This window comes from Sus scrofa, chromosome 7 (genome assembly GCF_000003025.6).
Source record: "Sus scrofa isolate TJ Tabasco breed Duroc chromosome 7, Sscrofa11.1, whole genome shotgun sequence".
Classification (NCBI taxonomy): Eukaryota; Metazoa; Chordata; class Mammalia; order Artiodactyla; family Suidae; genus Sus; species Sus scrofa.
The window spans coordinates 90796560-90812321 of record NC_010449.5 but is presented as its reverse complement, the minus strand read 5'-3'; the positions used below and the strand labels follow the sequence as shown (position 1 = coordinate 90812321).

Below are 15762 nucleotides of genomic sequence, written 5' to 3'. Positions count from 1 at the left end.
CTGAGAGAATTATGGTACAGTGTTTTTTATCAATCTCTACATATTTGTTTTTAAGAATTTAAAATAACCATAGCACTTACACTGAAAAGTTTTTTATCAAGATTATGCCGGAAAATATACAGGTTATAGGTTAACACTGTTTTCTGCGAATGAAATTATTTTGACAGCCAAGGGGGAAAGAGATGTAACAGTCATTAGGTGTCTGGGCTGAGCCAAAAATCTGGAAAAAAAAATACAATGTAAGTTGATATGCAAAAATTAAAAATATTTACCTCGAACAGCATAACCATCTTTTACTGATGCTGGGAACGGGGGTAGGTTGTCTTTCGCATACACATCTTGAGCAAGGACTCTCCCCATTCCATCTGTAAGAGAAAAGAAGGAAAACATGGATATTGAGTGCAATGGGTTAAAAAGACAATCCTAAACAAGATGGACATATTTACTTGTCTGACAAGGCTAGTATAAGGGCTCAGTCAGATTTCCTGATTTCTGCCCCAAGGAATAGGAAACAGAAGGAAGGGATGCATCCGAGTGTCTAAAATGAAAGATTAGATTCAGTCAATTAATGGCAATGCTTGCAGGGATTATTTGAATATGAGTAGCTACACGGTCATCAAAGATGTAGTCAAATTGATGTGTCATTAACAACCCAAAGATGATGAACCCAAACATGACAACCTAAAGATGATTTTCTTTAAAAGTAAATTCTGATGGAGTTCCCATCATGGTACAGCAGCAATGAATCCAACTAAGAACCATAAGGTTGTGGGTTCAATCCCTGGCCTTGCTCAGTGGGTTAAGGATCTGGTATTGTCATGAGCTGTGGTGTAGGTGCAGATGTGGCTTGGATCTGATGTTGCTGTGGCCAGCAGCTGTAGCTCCAATTTGAGCCCTAGCCTGGGAACCTCCATAAGCTGTGGTTGTGGCCCTAAAAAGCAAAAAAAGCAAAAAAAAAAAAAAAAAAAAAAAAAAAAAAGTAAATTCTGAAACAGTCACAGTCACTGACCCAGTAATTTCACTTCTAGAAGTCTATCTTAATAGATAAATCTTTTTTTTTTTTTTTTTTTTTTTTAATGGTCACATGTATATGAAAATTCCTGGGCTGGGGACTGAATCTGACCTGCAGCTGCAACCTATGTGGCAGCTGTGCAACACCATATCCTTTAACTCAATGCCCTGGGCCGGGGATTGAACCTACACCTCCACAGTGACCTGAGCTGCTGCAGTCAGGTTATTAATCCAGTGTCACACTGGGAACTCCCACATAACTCTTTATGTACATTTTTATTTCAGAGTTGCTTATATTAGTGAGAAATGTAAAGAAATCAAAAGACTAATAATATAGAAATGTAAACAGACAACTATCAATCTTCATGACAAAATACAACTTAAAGTAATATTTGTTTTTGTTTTTTTTTTGTCTTTCTGCTATTTCTTTGGGCCGCTCCCGCAGCATATGGAGGTTCCCAGGCTAGGGGTCAAATCGGAGCTGTAGCCACTGGCCTACGCCAGAGCCACAGCAACGGGGATCCGAGCCGCGTCTGCAACCTACACCACAGCTCACGGCAACACCAGATCCTTAACCCACTGAGCAAGGGCAGGGACCGAACCCGCAACCTCATCATTCCTAGTTGGATTCGTTAACCACTGCGCCACACCGGGAACTCCCCTAAAGTAATATTTTTGAAAAATATTCATTGACACAGGAAAATTCTTATGACATTTTAAAAACATGCAGAACTGTACATGTGGTGTATAATCTTAACTATGCTAAGGCATATGTGTATAGATCAATAGAAAAAGTTGGGAAAGGCATACATGAAAATATAAAGCATTTGTTTATTGTGGTATATTACAATTATGTATATTTTTATACCCTTTGCTATACTTTTTTGAAATTTTTCAAGTTTTATACAATGATCACATACAATTTTCACAATAATTTTTTTTCCTTTAGAAGTGAAAAAAATTATTGTTAAAAAAAAAAAAAAAAGGAAAGAGCTTCCTCATCATGCTATTTAATTTTAGCCAAAATATGGTTTTAGGTTAAAACCTAAAAAAATTTAGTGACTATAAGAAGAGTGCCAGTAGCTTACTGTGTGAAGTGATTATTCAAACCACTATTCATCCACTCTGGATGACAGTCACATCTGGCTAAAGCTCAGAAGTTTGATCTAGTGCCAACAAGAGTTAAAGTTTCAAGAGTCATGACCAAGTCCTTAAATCCTCTAGTCAGAATCTGTCTTTATTATTACTGTTATTGTTGTTGTTATTTTAAAGAAGCAATAGAATAATAAATTAGTAGAGGAGGAAGAAGAGGAGGGAAAAAAAAATCAAGCTATAAAATCCAAATACTGGGGAGTTCCTGTTGTGGTGCAGCGGAAGCGAATCTGACCTTGCTCAGTGGATTAAGGATCCAGTGTTGCTGTGAGCTGTGGTGTAGGTCGCAGATGTGGCTTGGATCTGGTGTGGCTGTGGTTGTGGCATAGGCCAGCAGCCATAGCTCCAATTAGACCCCTAGCCTGGGAATCTCCATATGCCGCAGGTGTGGCCCTAAAAAGACAAAAAGACAACAAATAAAAAAAATGAAATCCAAATACTATAAGTAGTATAGAATTTTATTTACATACAATTTTTGTATAGATTTAGAAAATCCCATTGTTTCCAGAGCTGGATGGGTAAGTCTTTTTGCTTGTTTGTTGTTTGTTTTTAGCTTTGTCCTTCTTGGCCATGTAGGACCTCTGGTTTCCACCTAGGACTAGAAGTAAGTACTGACAGATTTTCAATTTTGTATTCTGATCTGCAGTGACAGTGATATTGACTCTTCTCTTTTAGGAGAGTAACAGTTGAATTGGAAGGGAGAACTTCTTAGCATATTCTAGCTGCAGGTACCCCCAGGAGGTTGAAACTGCTCTGGAGCTATCCCAGAGCTATGGGCAATATTAAGCAAAATAGGGACAAGAGGGTCTGGTTCATATTCACATAGACAACATTAACTCCCAAATGAACCTGAAGCTATAAGGAGTCTCTGGTAGTGAGCCCCATGGCATCTGCCCAGGATCACAATAAGCCTCCTGGGATAGCTCCTTATCTAAACTATTCTGATCTGGGGTGGTGAATGAAAATGTAAATGCTATATCAGCTTAGATACTAAGAGAATAACTTTGCTGGGATTTGGAAAAGCTCAGTAATAGCAGTTAATAATCAAAGGTAGCACCAGGGCTGAGTTTTTCTGGCAGCTGGTCTAGTTAGTTTAAGAAATGTTTATATAGTATTTACATTGCATTTCATAAATTTCTAAGGAATATCACATATATAATCTCATTTAATCCTCATAAAAATCTAGTAAAGCATTATTATATTCAATTTATGGATAAATAAAGAGAAGTTTAAACATTAGTCACTTATCCAAGGTCATATCATATATTTTATAGGCGGCTAAGGCAGGACTGAAATTTAGATCTTACAACTTCAATCATTACTACAATGATAATAGCTACATACCCTCTATGTATTGTTATCCCTTTATTTCCCTGACATTTAAAAAAGCTACAAGGTAATTCCTCAAAAATTAAACATAGAATTACTATATAATCCAGCAACTCCATTTATAGGTATATATATCCAAAAAATTAACAGCAGAGACTTGAACAGATACATACATGCTGACAGTAGCACTATTCACAATAGCCAAAAAGTGGAAGTAACTCAAATGTCCATATGTCTAATGAGGGGTGAATAAACACAATGTGGTTATTCACCCCTCACACACACACATATATATGCACAAAAATATATTATATATATGAATATTATTCTATATAATGTATAAATAACACATGAATCTATATATGAATATTATTCAGCTTTAGAAAGGGAGGAAATTCTGACGTGCTATAATATGGATGAAATTTGAAGACATTATGATATAAGTGAAATAAGCCAGTCACAAAAGGACAGATATTATATGATTTCACTTATATGAGGTAATTAGAATATTCAAAATCAAAATCATAGCATCAGAAAGTACAACGGTGGTTGTCATCGGCGGGGGAGAAGAAGAAATAGGGAGTTACTGCTTAATTAGTATTAAGTCTCAGTTTGGGGACTTAAGTTTTGGAGATGGATGGTGGTGATAGTTGCAGAACAATATAAACATATTTAATGTGACTGAACTGTACAGTTAAACATGATTAAAATGGTAAATCTTATTTTATGTATATGTTACCACCACCACAAAAACCTACATAGAATTGCTGGCATCCATCGTTAGCACATGTTATTTTTTTCTCCCTAAGTCCCCGCCAGTAGCCCAAGAAGTGATACATGCTCATCATGGCTCTTTTCATTCCTATATTCCAGGAAGAATGAGGTTGAACACTTAGTATGATAAGTTTGAAAGACTGTTGATACTGACAGTTGTAGATATGGTAGCAGCTTAACATAAATTGACTAAGGTCTCACTGATAGCCAACTTAGAGAAAAGAGTACTGGCTGACTTTAATGACTGAATTACTCATATATCTTATTGTGCAATTCCATTCTGGAAGGTTCCTAATGTATAGAGTCTACTCAATCATGATTTGATAAAATTAGATTCTGGAAACTCAAAAAATTGTTCTCTAATTTTCCAATAATAATTGCCTCCCCTTCCCCTACCCTCCCATACACATAAACACTTAAAAATAGCCCTCGAGGAGTTCCCATTGTGGCTCAGTGGTTAACGAATCCGACTAGGAATGATGAGGTTGCGGGTTCAATCCCTGGCCTCGATCAGTGGGTTGACGATCCGGCGTTGCCGTGAGCTGTGGTGTAGGTTGCAGATGTGGCTTGGATCCCGCGTTGCTGTGGCTCTGGTGTAGGCTGGCGGCTACAGCTCTGATTCGACTGCTAGCCTGGGAACCTCCATATGCCGCAGGAGTGGCCCAAGAGATGGTAAAAAGACAAAAAGACAAAAAGACAAAAAAAAAAAAAAAAAGCCCTTGAATCTAGGAAGCTCAAATAATAGCTCTGAACTGAGAAGATGGACATAGGACAAAGAATAAATAAGTTAATTAATTTATTAACTGAAGTATAGTTGCTGTAAATTTATAAAGTTACAAGTGTACAATACAGTGGTTCACAATTTTAAGGTTATACTCCATTTATAGTTATTATAAAATATTGGCTATATTTCTCATGTTGTACAATATACACTTATAGGTTATTTGATAGCTAATAGGTTGCACCTCTTACTCCTCTAGCACTGTATTTCCCCTCTCCCTACTGGTATCCTCTAGCTTGTTCTCTGCATCTGATTCTTGTTTGTTATATTTTTTTAGATTCCACATATAAGTGATATCATACAATATTTGTCTTTCTCTGTCAGACTTGTTTCACTTAGCATAATGCTCTTCAAGTCTGTGTTGCTGCAAATGGCAAAATTTCATTCTTTTTATGGCTAATTAGTATTCCACTGTCTGTGTGTATGTGTTTATTACATCTTCTTTATCCATTCATCTGTTGAAGGAGATTTAGGTTGCTTCCTTATCTTGGCAGTTGTAAAGAATGATTCCATGAGCATTAGGGGCACATGTATCCTTCTAAATAGTATTTTTTTTTTTTCAGATATATGCCCAAGTGGAATTGCTGGGTCATATGGTAGTTCTATTTTTGTTTTTTTGAGAAACCTCCATACTATTTTCCACAGTAGTGGCATCAATTTATATTCCTGCCAACAGTGTACAAGGTTTCCCTTTCCTCCATATCCTATGAGTGAGTTGTTTAAATGCCACGAGCTACCCAATCTTCATTAGGCTACAAAATAAAACACAGATCCTATTCTAAGAATTCTGCAATGGTAGCATAAGACTTGCCTAGCATAATATGGAAAATGTTTATACTGAGATTGAGCTTTATTTCTGACAAGTGTCTAGTTTCTGATACAAAGAATGATTTATCACATATTAAACATGGTGGGCTTTTTCTTATTTCTGCGCCTCTGCAGATAATGTTGCCTTGGACAGGAATGCCTTTTTTATTTCATCTTTTCTCCTTCTAGTGAACCTTAGGCATCCTTCGAGTGTCAGCTTAGATGTCAAACCATGTCTTTGGTTTTCTGTCTCTAACCAAGACAAATTAGTTCACTGACTGATTTATTTATTCATTCATCAAACACTAGAAATCTACTATATGCTTGACACTGGGGACAAAAATACTAGTAAGAACGGCCTGGCTGGTTTCTTCAAGGAATTCATATGTAGTCAGTACATATAAAGGAGAATATGGAAAAATAAAGAGATGATTACAAGACGGTATGTACAGGCAGTGACAGATATATGTCAGGATATATGGGAGGCATACAGAAAAAAAACTCTGCCTAAATAAGAATGTATGGAACATCAAGAAAATCTTCCTAGATGAGATGACATCTAAGCTGAGTTCTAAAGGATAAATAAGAAGCAAGTTGAGGTGGGGGGGGTATTTTAGATAACAGAAGCAGAACTTTATCTTGTGAAAAAGGGAATCCAATGAAGGATTTTCAAGCAGAGTAATGACCTCAAGTTAACCTCCCAGCAGTGCTTAAGCCACTTCAGAGATAATGAGATTCTGCTTTTTAGGAACTTGCTTAGTGACAAGATATAAACTGGTTTGGAGATATTGTACTTAGTTTTTATAATGTAAAACATTTGTTTCCATCTGTTGTATATTTTTCACATTATATTATGATTGTTCGTGAAACTATCTTGACTTCTCCATCAGGTTGTGAATTCCTTGTTGCCATGGCACATCTTACTCATCATTGTATTCCAGTACCAAGCACAGAGTTTGGTACTTAAAAGGCACTGAATAAATGTTTTTTGAATGAGTGAGTCAATGAATAAGTACATTAATGATTAGGACTAAGGAGGGAAATGTCAGGTAAATAGAGAAAAAGGTCATATCAATCAAACAGAACAAACGTCACCCAAGGAATACATAAAATAGAGAAACACGTCTTCTAACTTCTATTCTCATTATTCCCCACTCAGTCTCCTCTCCTCTAAGTGAAATAAAATGTGGTATACACATAAAATGAAATATTACTTGGCCATAAAAAAGGAGTATGATACTAATGGAGGCTATAAAACATTGCTGAAAGAAATTAAAGGAGACACAAATAAGTGGAAAGACATCCTTTGTTCATGGATTGAAAGACATAATATTCTTCATGCCCTTACCACCCAAAGCCACCTATAGATTCAATGTAATCTCAATCAACAAGCAAATGACATTTTTTTTTGCAGAAATACAAAAATTCATCCTAAAATTCATATGGAATTTCAAGAGACCCTGAGCAGCCAAACCAATTCTGAAAAAAGCAAAGTTGTAAGACACTTCCTGATTTCACAACATATTACAAAGCTGCAGTAATCAAAACAGATGGCACTGGCATAAAGACAGAAAAACAGAACAATGGCGTGACAGTTTTATGTGTCATTTTGACTGACCATGAGATACTCATATTAAACATTATTTCTGGGTATATTTGTGAGAGGTTTCCCAGAAGGGATTAGCATTTGAACTGGTGGAATCAATAAAGTATACTACTGTCCCCATTGTGGGTGGAATCGTCCTATCCATTGGGCATCTGAATAGAACAAAAGATAGAGGAAAAATCTGCCCCATTTGCTTCTTGCCTGCCTATTTGATCTTGGATATTGGAATTCTTCTGCCTTAGGATGGGCTTTATACCATTACTCCCTTGGTTTGAAGGCCTGCAGACTTAGACTGGAATTATAACACCAGCTTTCCTAGGTCTCCAGCTCGCAAGTGGCAGGTGAGTTATCAGCCTTCATAATCATGTGAGCCAATTCTTCACAATAAATATCTTCCTTTATGAATTGTTTGTTCTGTTTCTCTGGAGAACTCTGTCTAATACAAATGGAATAGAATACAGAGCTCAGAAATAAGCACTCGCATATATGGTCAAATGACCTCTGATAAGAGTGTCAGGACCACTCAATGGGGAAAGGACAGCTTTTTCAACAAATTGTGTTGGGAAACTGGATAATTAATTTCTAAAGAATGAAGTTAGACTCTTGTCTTCCACCATATACAGAATTTAACTCAAAATGGATTAAAGACCTAACATAAAACCTGCAACTGCAAAACTCTTGGAAGAAAACACTGAGGAGAGGCTTCATGACATTGGATTTGGCAATAATTTCTTGAGTATGACACCAAAAGCACAGGCAATTAAAGCAAAAATAGACACAAGGGATAATATCAAACTTAAAAACTTTTATGCATCAAAGGACATAATTAATAGAATGAAAAGGCAATCTTCAAAATGAGAAATATTTGCAAATCATGTGTTTGATAACAGGTTAGTATTCTGAATATATAAATAACTCCTACAGCTTCGAAACAAATAACGAAAAAAGATAGCCAATTAAAAAGAGGAAAAGCATTAGGAAGAGGAGCCCCCAAGCACTTGGCTTTGAAGGCTAGCAGGGCTTGATGGCAGGAGATCCATAGGATCAGGGGAAAGAGAGACTGTATTCTTGAAGGGTGCACACACAAAAAAATATCATGAGCGCCAGGATTAAAAGCAAAAGCATTAATTTGTTAGAAGCCTAGGTCTGACCTACCTGCTGGTCTTGGATGGTCTCCTTGGGAGGTAGGGGGCAGTTGCAGTTCACCCTGGGCACTTTGACACTTACGGAAGACATCCTTGGGATCATTCATCTGTGTGAGTGCTTCTAGAGGTTGACATTTTGGCACCAAGACCTGGCTGCACCCAACAGCTTGTAGGCTCCAGTGCTGGGACAGCTCGGGCCAATTCAATGAACTAGGTGGGGATACAGTCCCACTCTCCAGTGGACAGTCTGGCTAAAGTTTCCCTGAGCCCACAACCACCATTTATGATACAAACTCTCCAGAAAGTGGGCAACAGAGGGAACCTATCTCAACATAATAAAGGCTAAACCCACAGCTAACATATACAATGGTGAAAAGTTGAAAGTCTTTCTTCTAAGATCAGGAACAAGACAAGGATACCCACTCTTTCCATTTTTATTCAACATAGTTTCGGAAGTTCTTAGCCACAACAATCAGTGAAGAAAAAGGGACCCAGATTGGAAAAGAAGTAGTAAAGTTTTCACAGTCTGCAGATGACATGATGCTATTCAGAAAATTCTAAAGATGCTACCAGAAAACTATGAGAGTTAATCAATTTTTTGGTAACACTGTTGGATACAAAATTAATATAAAGAAATATGTTGCATTTCTATACACTAACAATGGAAGATCAGAAAGAGAGAACTAAGGAAACAATCCCATTTACCACTGCATCAAAAAGAATAAAATACCTAGGAATAAACCTATATAAGAGGGCAAAAGACCTATACTCCAAAAACTATATGATACTGATGAAAGAAATTGAAGTTGACACAAACATATGGAAATATATACCATGTTCTTGGAATGGAAGAATTAAAATTGTTTAAATGACCATACTACACAAGGCAATCTACAGAGTCAGTGCAACTCTTATCAAATTACCAATGGTATTCTTCACAGAATTATAACAAAAGCAATTTAAATTTGTATGGAAATACACAAAAGACTCCAAAGAGCCAAAACAATCTTGAGAAAGAAGAACAGAGCTGGAAGATTCAGGATCCCTGACTTTATACTTTACTACAAAGCTACAGTAATCAAAACGATATGGTACTGGCACAAAAACAGACATATAGATCAATGCAGCAGGATGTAAAGCCAGAAATAAACCCACACACCTATGGTCAATTAATCTATGACAAAGGAGGCAAGACTATACAATGAAAAAAAGACAGTCTCTTCAATAAGTGGTGCTAGGAAAACTGGACCAGCAACATATAAAAGAATGAAAGTAGAACACTAACACCATATACAAAAATAAACAAAATGGATAACAGACCTCAATATAAGACTGAATACTATAAAACTCTTAGAGGAAAACAGAATACTCTTTGACATAAGTCACAGCAGTATCTTTTTGGATTCACCTCCTAAAGTAATGAAAGTAAAAAACAAAAACAAAAACAAAAACAAAAACCAGCCAACAAATGGGACCTAATTAAATGTACAAGCTTTTATACAGCAAAGGAAACCATAAACAAAATGAACTGGGAGAAAATATTTGCAAATGATGGTACTGACAAAGGATAAATTTCCAAAATACACAAAAATCTCATACAACTTAATATTAAAAAAGCCCAATCCCCAAACAGGCAGAAGACCTAAATAGGCATTTCCCCAAAGAAGATATAACGTTGGCCAATAGGCCCATGAAAAGATGCTCAATATTACTAATTATTAGAGAAATGAAATTCAAAACTACAATGAGGTATCACCTCACACTAATCAGAATAGCCATCATTAAAAAGTCTACGAGCAACAAATGCTAGAGAAGATGCGGAGAAAAAGGAAACCTCCTACCCTGTTGGTGGGAATGGAAACTGTGGAGAACACTATGGAGGTTGTTTAAAAGGCTAAAAACGGAGTTACCATATGATCCTACAATTCTACTCCTGGGCATAATATCCAGAGAAGACTCCAATTCAAAAAGATACACGTACCCCTATGTTCATAGCAACACTATTTACAACAACTAAGACGTGGAAGCAACCTAAATATTCACTGACAAAGGAATGGATGAAGAGATGTACACACACAGGGAGACACACACACAAATAATATTACTCAGCCATGAAAGAGAATGAAATAAAAAATTTGAAGCAACATAGATGGACCTAGAGATATTAAGTGAAGTAAATTAAAGACACCATCATATATCACTTATATGTAGAACCAAAAAGAAACGATACCAATGAACTTATTGATGAGACAGAAATAGACTCAGACATGGAAAACAAACTTACAGTTATCAAAGGGGATAGTAAATTAGGAATTTGAGATTAACATATTCAAACTTCTGTATAAAATAGGTAAACAACAAGGACACTGTACAGCACAGGTAACTATAGTCAGTATCTTTTAATAACCTATAATGGAAAAGAATCTGAAAAAGAAAAAAGTATACAATTGAATCACTTTTCTGTCTACTTGAAACTCTCACAACATTGTAAATTACCTATACATCAATTAAAAAAATTTTTTTAAATAGGAAAGGACTTGAAAAGACAATTCTCCAAATATGATGTATAAATAGCTAAGAAGCATATGAAAAGATGTTCTACATCACTAATTATTAGAGAAATGCAAATCAAAACCACGAGATATCACCTCATAGCCAATAATTGGTTAATAACAACAACAACAAAAAATCAGGGAGTTGCTGTCGTGGCACAGTGGAAACGAATCTGACTGGGAACCATGAGGTTGTAGGTTTGATCCCTGGCCTCGCTCTGTGGGTTAAGGATCTGGTGTTGCCGTGAGCTGTGGTGTAGGTCGCAGATGCAGCTCAGATAGGGTTGCTGTGGCTGTGATATAGGCCGGTGGCTACAGCTCCAATTAGACCCCAAGACTGGGAACCTCCATATGCCTTAGGTGTGGCCCTAAAAAAAGACAAAAAGACAGAAAAAAAAAATCAGAAAAACACAAATGTTGAGAATGTGGAAACATGAACTCTTAGGTACTGTTGGTGGGATTGCAGAACAGTGCAACCACTATGAAAAACAGAAGTCTCGTCAAAAAAATTAAAGATAGAACTACTACATGATCTAATCTTACTTCTTTTGGAGTATATATCCAAAAAAATTGAAAGCAGGGTCTTGAAGAGATATTTTCATACCCCTGCTCATAGTAGTGCCGTTCATAATACCCAAGAGGTAGAAGCAACCCAAGGATACACCTTGAGGACATTATGCTAAGCCAAATCCTTAGAAAGTAGAATGGTGGTTACCAGGGGCTGAGATGAGGAGGGTAAAGGGAGTTGTTTAACGAACAAAGTTCCAGATATTCAGTATGAAAAAGTTTTGTACAACAACGTGAATATACTTAATGCCACTGAACAGTACAATTAATGGTTAAGATGATAAATTTTGTTACATGTTTTTTACTCCATTAACTTTTTATTTGTTTGTTTGTCTTTTTGCCTTTTCTAGGGCTGCTCCCATGGCATATGGAGGTTCCCAGGCTAGGGGTCTAAGCGGAGCTGTAGCTGTCGGCCTACGCCAGAGCCACAGCAACATGGGATCCGAGCCGCATCTGAAAACTACACCACAGCTCACGGCAACGCTGGATCCTTAACCTACTGAGTGAGGCCAGGGATGGAACCCGCAACCTCATGGTTCCTAGTCGGATTCGTTAACACTGAGCCACGACAGGAACTCCTCCATTAACTTTTTAGAAAAGGAACAAGATACTGAGACATGTTACAACATGCATGAACCTTGAAAATAGTATGCTAGATAGGAGAAGCCAGTAACAAAAGACCACATATTATATGATCACTTCATATGAAATATCCGGAATAGGTGAGTCTATAGATACATAAAGTAGGCGAGTGTTTTCTTAAGGCTGAATGGTAGGCTCAGGGGATAGGAGGAGGATGATAGCTAAAGGGAATGGGGATTCTTCTTGAGGTGATGAATATGTTCTAAAACTGACTGTGGCAATGGTTGTACAGATTTGTGAATATACTAAAAACCTCTGAACTGTATACTTAAAGTGGGTGAATTTTATGGTAAGTGAATTGTATTTCAATAAAGGGCAAGAATAAGAGTTTTTTTTAAAAGACAATATCTTTCACTTTAACATGTAACTATATTTAGAAGAGTCAAGAAAAGTCATATTTGAAGCACACTTATACCATCTGGTCTTTGAAATATCTTGGAAAGAAAAAGAAAACATTTTATCTGGAAAGAAAAAACAGCTTTATACTTAAGATTATCAATATAAATCTAATAATAGAAAATTGGCCAGATTAAATTTTGGACTCACATTAAATATAGAGGTTTCTATCTTTAGAGTAAATTATATTCCTACTGGATTAGTTCTGCTTTTGGAGTTGGCGTCAAGTTAACTTACCAACAGAATTTTAATCTCAAAGAGAAAGACGTGTATTACCTCAAATCTTTTTCTAAAAGCCTAAGGCAAGGGAAAGGATTTGAAGAGAAATATGCAGTTGATTGGAAAATGGCAAGGGCTCCTAGCTGGCAGCAAATAGAAGAGAATTGAAGGAAAAAAATGTCAGATAAACTCTTTACTAAACAAGCAACTACATCCATATCCCTCAGTAGGGTTCAGGGATTAGGCAATGGAGAGCTCTTCCAAGCAGTCAATATTAGATTCATTTAACATCTTACCAGACGATTTACTTGGGGACTTAGTATGCAGTAGTGCTGCAAATTATTTCATCACATGGGACAGGCTCTCCTTCATACATATACTTATATAGACACTAAACCATCTCTTCTTCTTTGCCCATAGGTGGTGCCCAAGTATTAGTGTTGAATAAACTTTGGGCAGGTGATTTAGAAAATGAGCCAGGCAGCAGTAACTTCTCAACTAGAAATTATGGCTATTCAGGCACTCACGAAGCCCCCTTGTGTGGGGGAGTTATTTTAACAGTTATATAATTGAGCAAAATTAACTCACTTACAAAGGAACAAGACCTATAACATTGGCTTAATGATCCGTATGTCACAACCAGGTAGACTAATCTTCCTATTTCATACCTCCTTTTATGCATAAAATTCTAAAAGGAACAATTCACTGCTTTAAATTGAGTTCAGCAATATTTAAAATTCCTTGGCTAGAACTGCTTAAGTCTTTTGTGGAAATACAAAAATCCCAAGTCAGAGATGCTAAAGTCTTTGGTCATGAAATCTTTGGAAAAAAGCCTAGAGCTTATAAAATAATGCTCCTAAGAAAGCATATTGGGAATTTGGGGTTAATAGACGCAAACTATCGCCTTTGGAATGGATAAGAATGTGATCCTGCTATACAGCACTGGGAACTATGTCTAGTCACTTACGATGGAGCATGATAATGTGAGAAAAAAGAATGTATACATGTATGTGTAACTGGGTCACCTTGCTGTGCAGTATAAAAAAAAAAAAGAAAGTGAAATCCTTTCTATTCAAATCTCATAGTTTTTCCATTGTTAACAGAAAGATATTGGGAATTACACAGGATTCTAAAATATTTTAATCTGCCTTACAGTAGCTAGTACTGTATCAAATGTGAATTTGTATTTTATTCATGTCATGCATTTTATAAGCAAAGAAGATGAACTATAAATGGCAATTTACAAATATTATCTTCTACTGACATACCTCTCCCAGTAAACCAAAGGAAAGTATTTATAATCAGTGGAGTGCTTGCTCCTGAAAGGCCTTGCTTACAGATAGGAGCTGAAAATAGTAGATATGCTAAAGGACAGACCAGAGATAACAGGAAATTCATCTGCAGTCAAAACAGACTAAAACAAACAGTACACTTTATACAGACATGCTCATCTAGGCACTTTTTTAGAAGAATAATTTTCATACTGAGTTGAGATGTATTGTGCTGCAATGGAATGGAGAGCAGACTAGGAGTCAAGAATCCTAGGTTCTAGCTGCTTTCAGTCATAACTATCTAACTCTAAGACCATTATTATGCCTCTTTGGTCCTAATTTCCCTTGTCTTTAAAGTGAGAGAGACAACTTGATCTCCAAGTTACCTTCCTATTATAATATTATAAGTATTTCCTATGTTCCACTGTAAAATTCCTTCAGACAGTTACCTTATGTCTATGACCTTGAGAGCATCACTTCCAACACTTCTGCATATATGATTTATTCTTAGTTTTCTGGGATTATTGTTGAACCTTCACAGACATATAAAAATAATTTTAGAGATGTTACAGTAGCAAACTGTCTCACAGTTTCAGTGGTTATGGACCACTGACAAATTATTTGGGGTTTCAGAGAACTATGAAGGCCTTTCAGTCCTCCTCACCCCTCATACTTTTTCTACTTAGTGACTAATGAATGAAATTCAATAATTTGAGGTGCGTCTGACTGAAGTCAAAATGATTACGAAGGTTTGCTCATTCAAATGCAAACATACCTGTAGAAGAGGTATAAAGAATAGTGAGAATGAGTTTCTAATCCTTTTTCTGGGAAGAAATCTCCTTTTTCAGTAAGAGAATTATAGGCCATATTTGACTCATGACAATTCAATTTATAGTGATTCACACTTAGATCACTCTGCTTTTTATACCCATGTTATTTATTAGGGCATTTATAACAGAGTAATCAAATATGCCAATCATTTCTATTATAAAACATATGAAAAAAGTGCTATTGGGACATGGATGAAGGATACTTAACCCATTTGGGGAAAGGGAGAAGTGGACATCAGGAATGTCTTCAAGAAGGAAAAGCTTCTTAAGTTTTTTTTGTTTGTTTGTTTTTTGTTTTTTAGTTTTTTGCTTTTGTTTAAGACCGCACCCAGGGCTTATGGAAGTTCCTAGGCCAGGGGTCGAATTGGAGCTACAGCTGCCAGCCACTGCCACATCAACACCATGTCTGTGACCTATATCACAGCTCATGGCAACCCCGGATCCTTAACCCACTGAGTGTGGCCAGGGATTGAACCTGCATCCTCATGGATCCTAGTCAGGTTTGTTAACTGCTGAGCCACGAAGGCAACTCCCAAGCTGCTGCTTCTTTTTTTTTTCTCTTTTTAGGGCCGAACCCACGGCACATGGACATTCAGGCTAGGGGTCAAATCGAGCTGTAGCTGCCGGCCTACACCACAGCCACAGCAATGCCGATCCTTAACCCATCCAGGGAGGCCAGG

The 15762-nt window shown here is 36.7% G+C and overlaps 1 protein-coding gene across 22 annotated transcripts in view; it reads right to left on the bottom strand.

Moving 5' to 3' along the window:
- GPHN (gephyrin) overlaps positions 1-15762 on the bottom strand; it is a 567900-nt gene that overhangs the window by 101304 nt on the left and 450834 nt on the right. For all 22 annotated transcript variants that reach the window (XM_021098013.1, XM_021098018.1, XM_021098005.1 and 19 more), the window contains 1 exon segment: positions 273-365. In XM_021098013.1, coding sequence (XP_020953672.1) covers positions 273-365 — 93 coding nt within the window.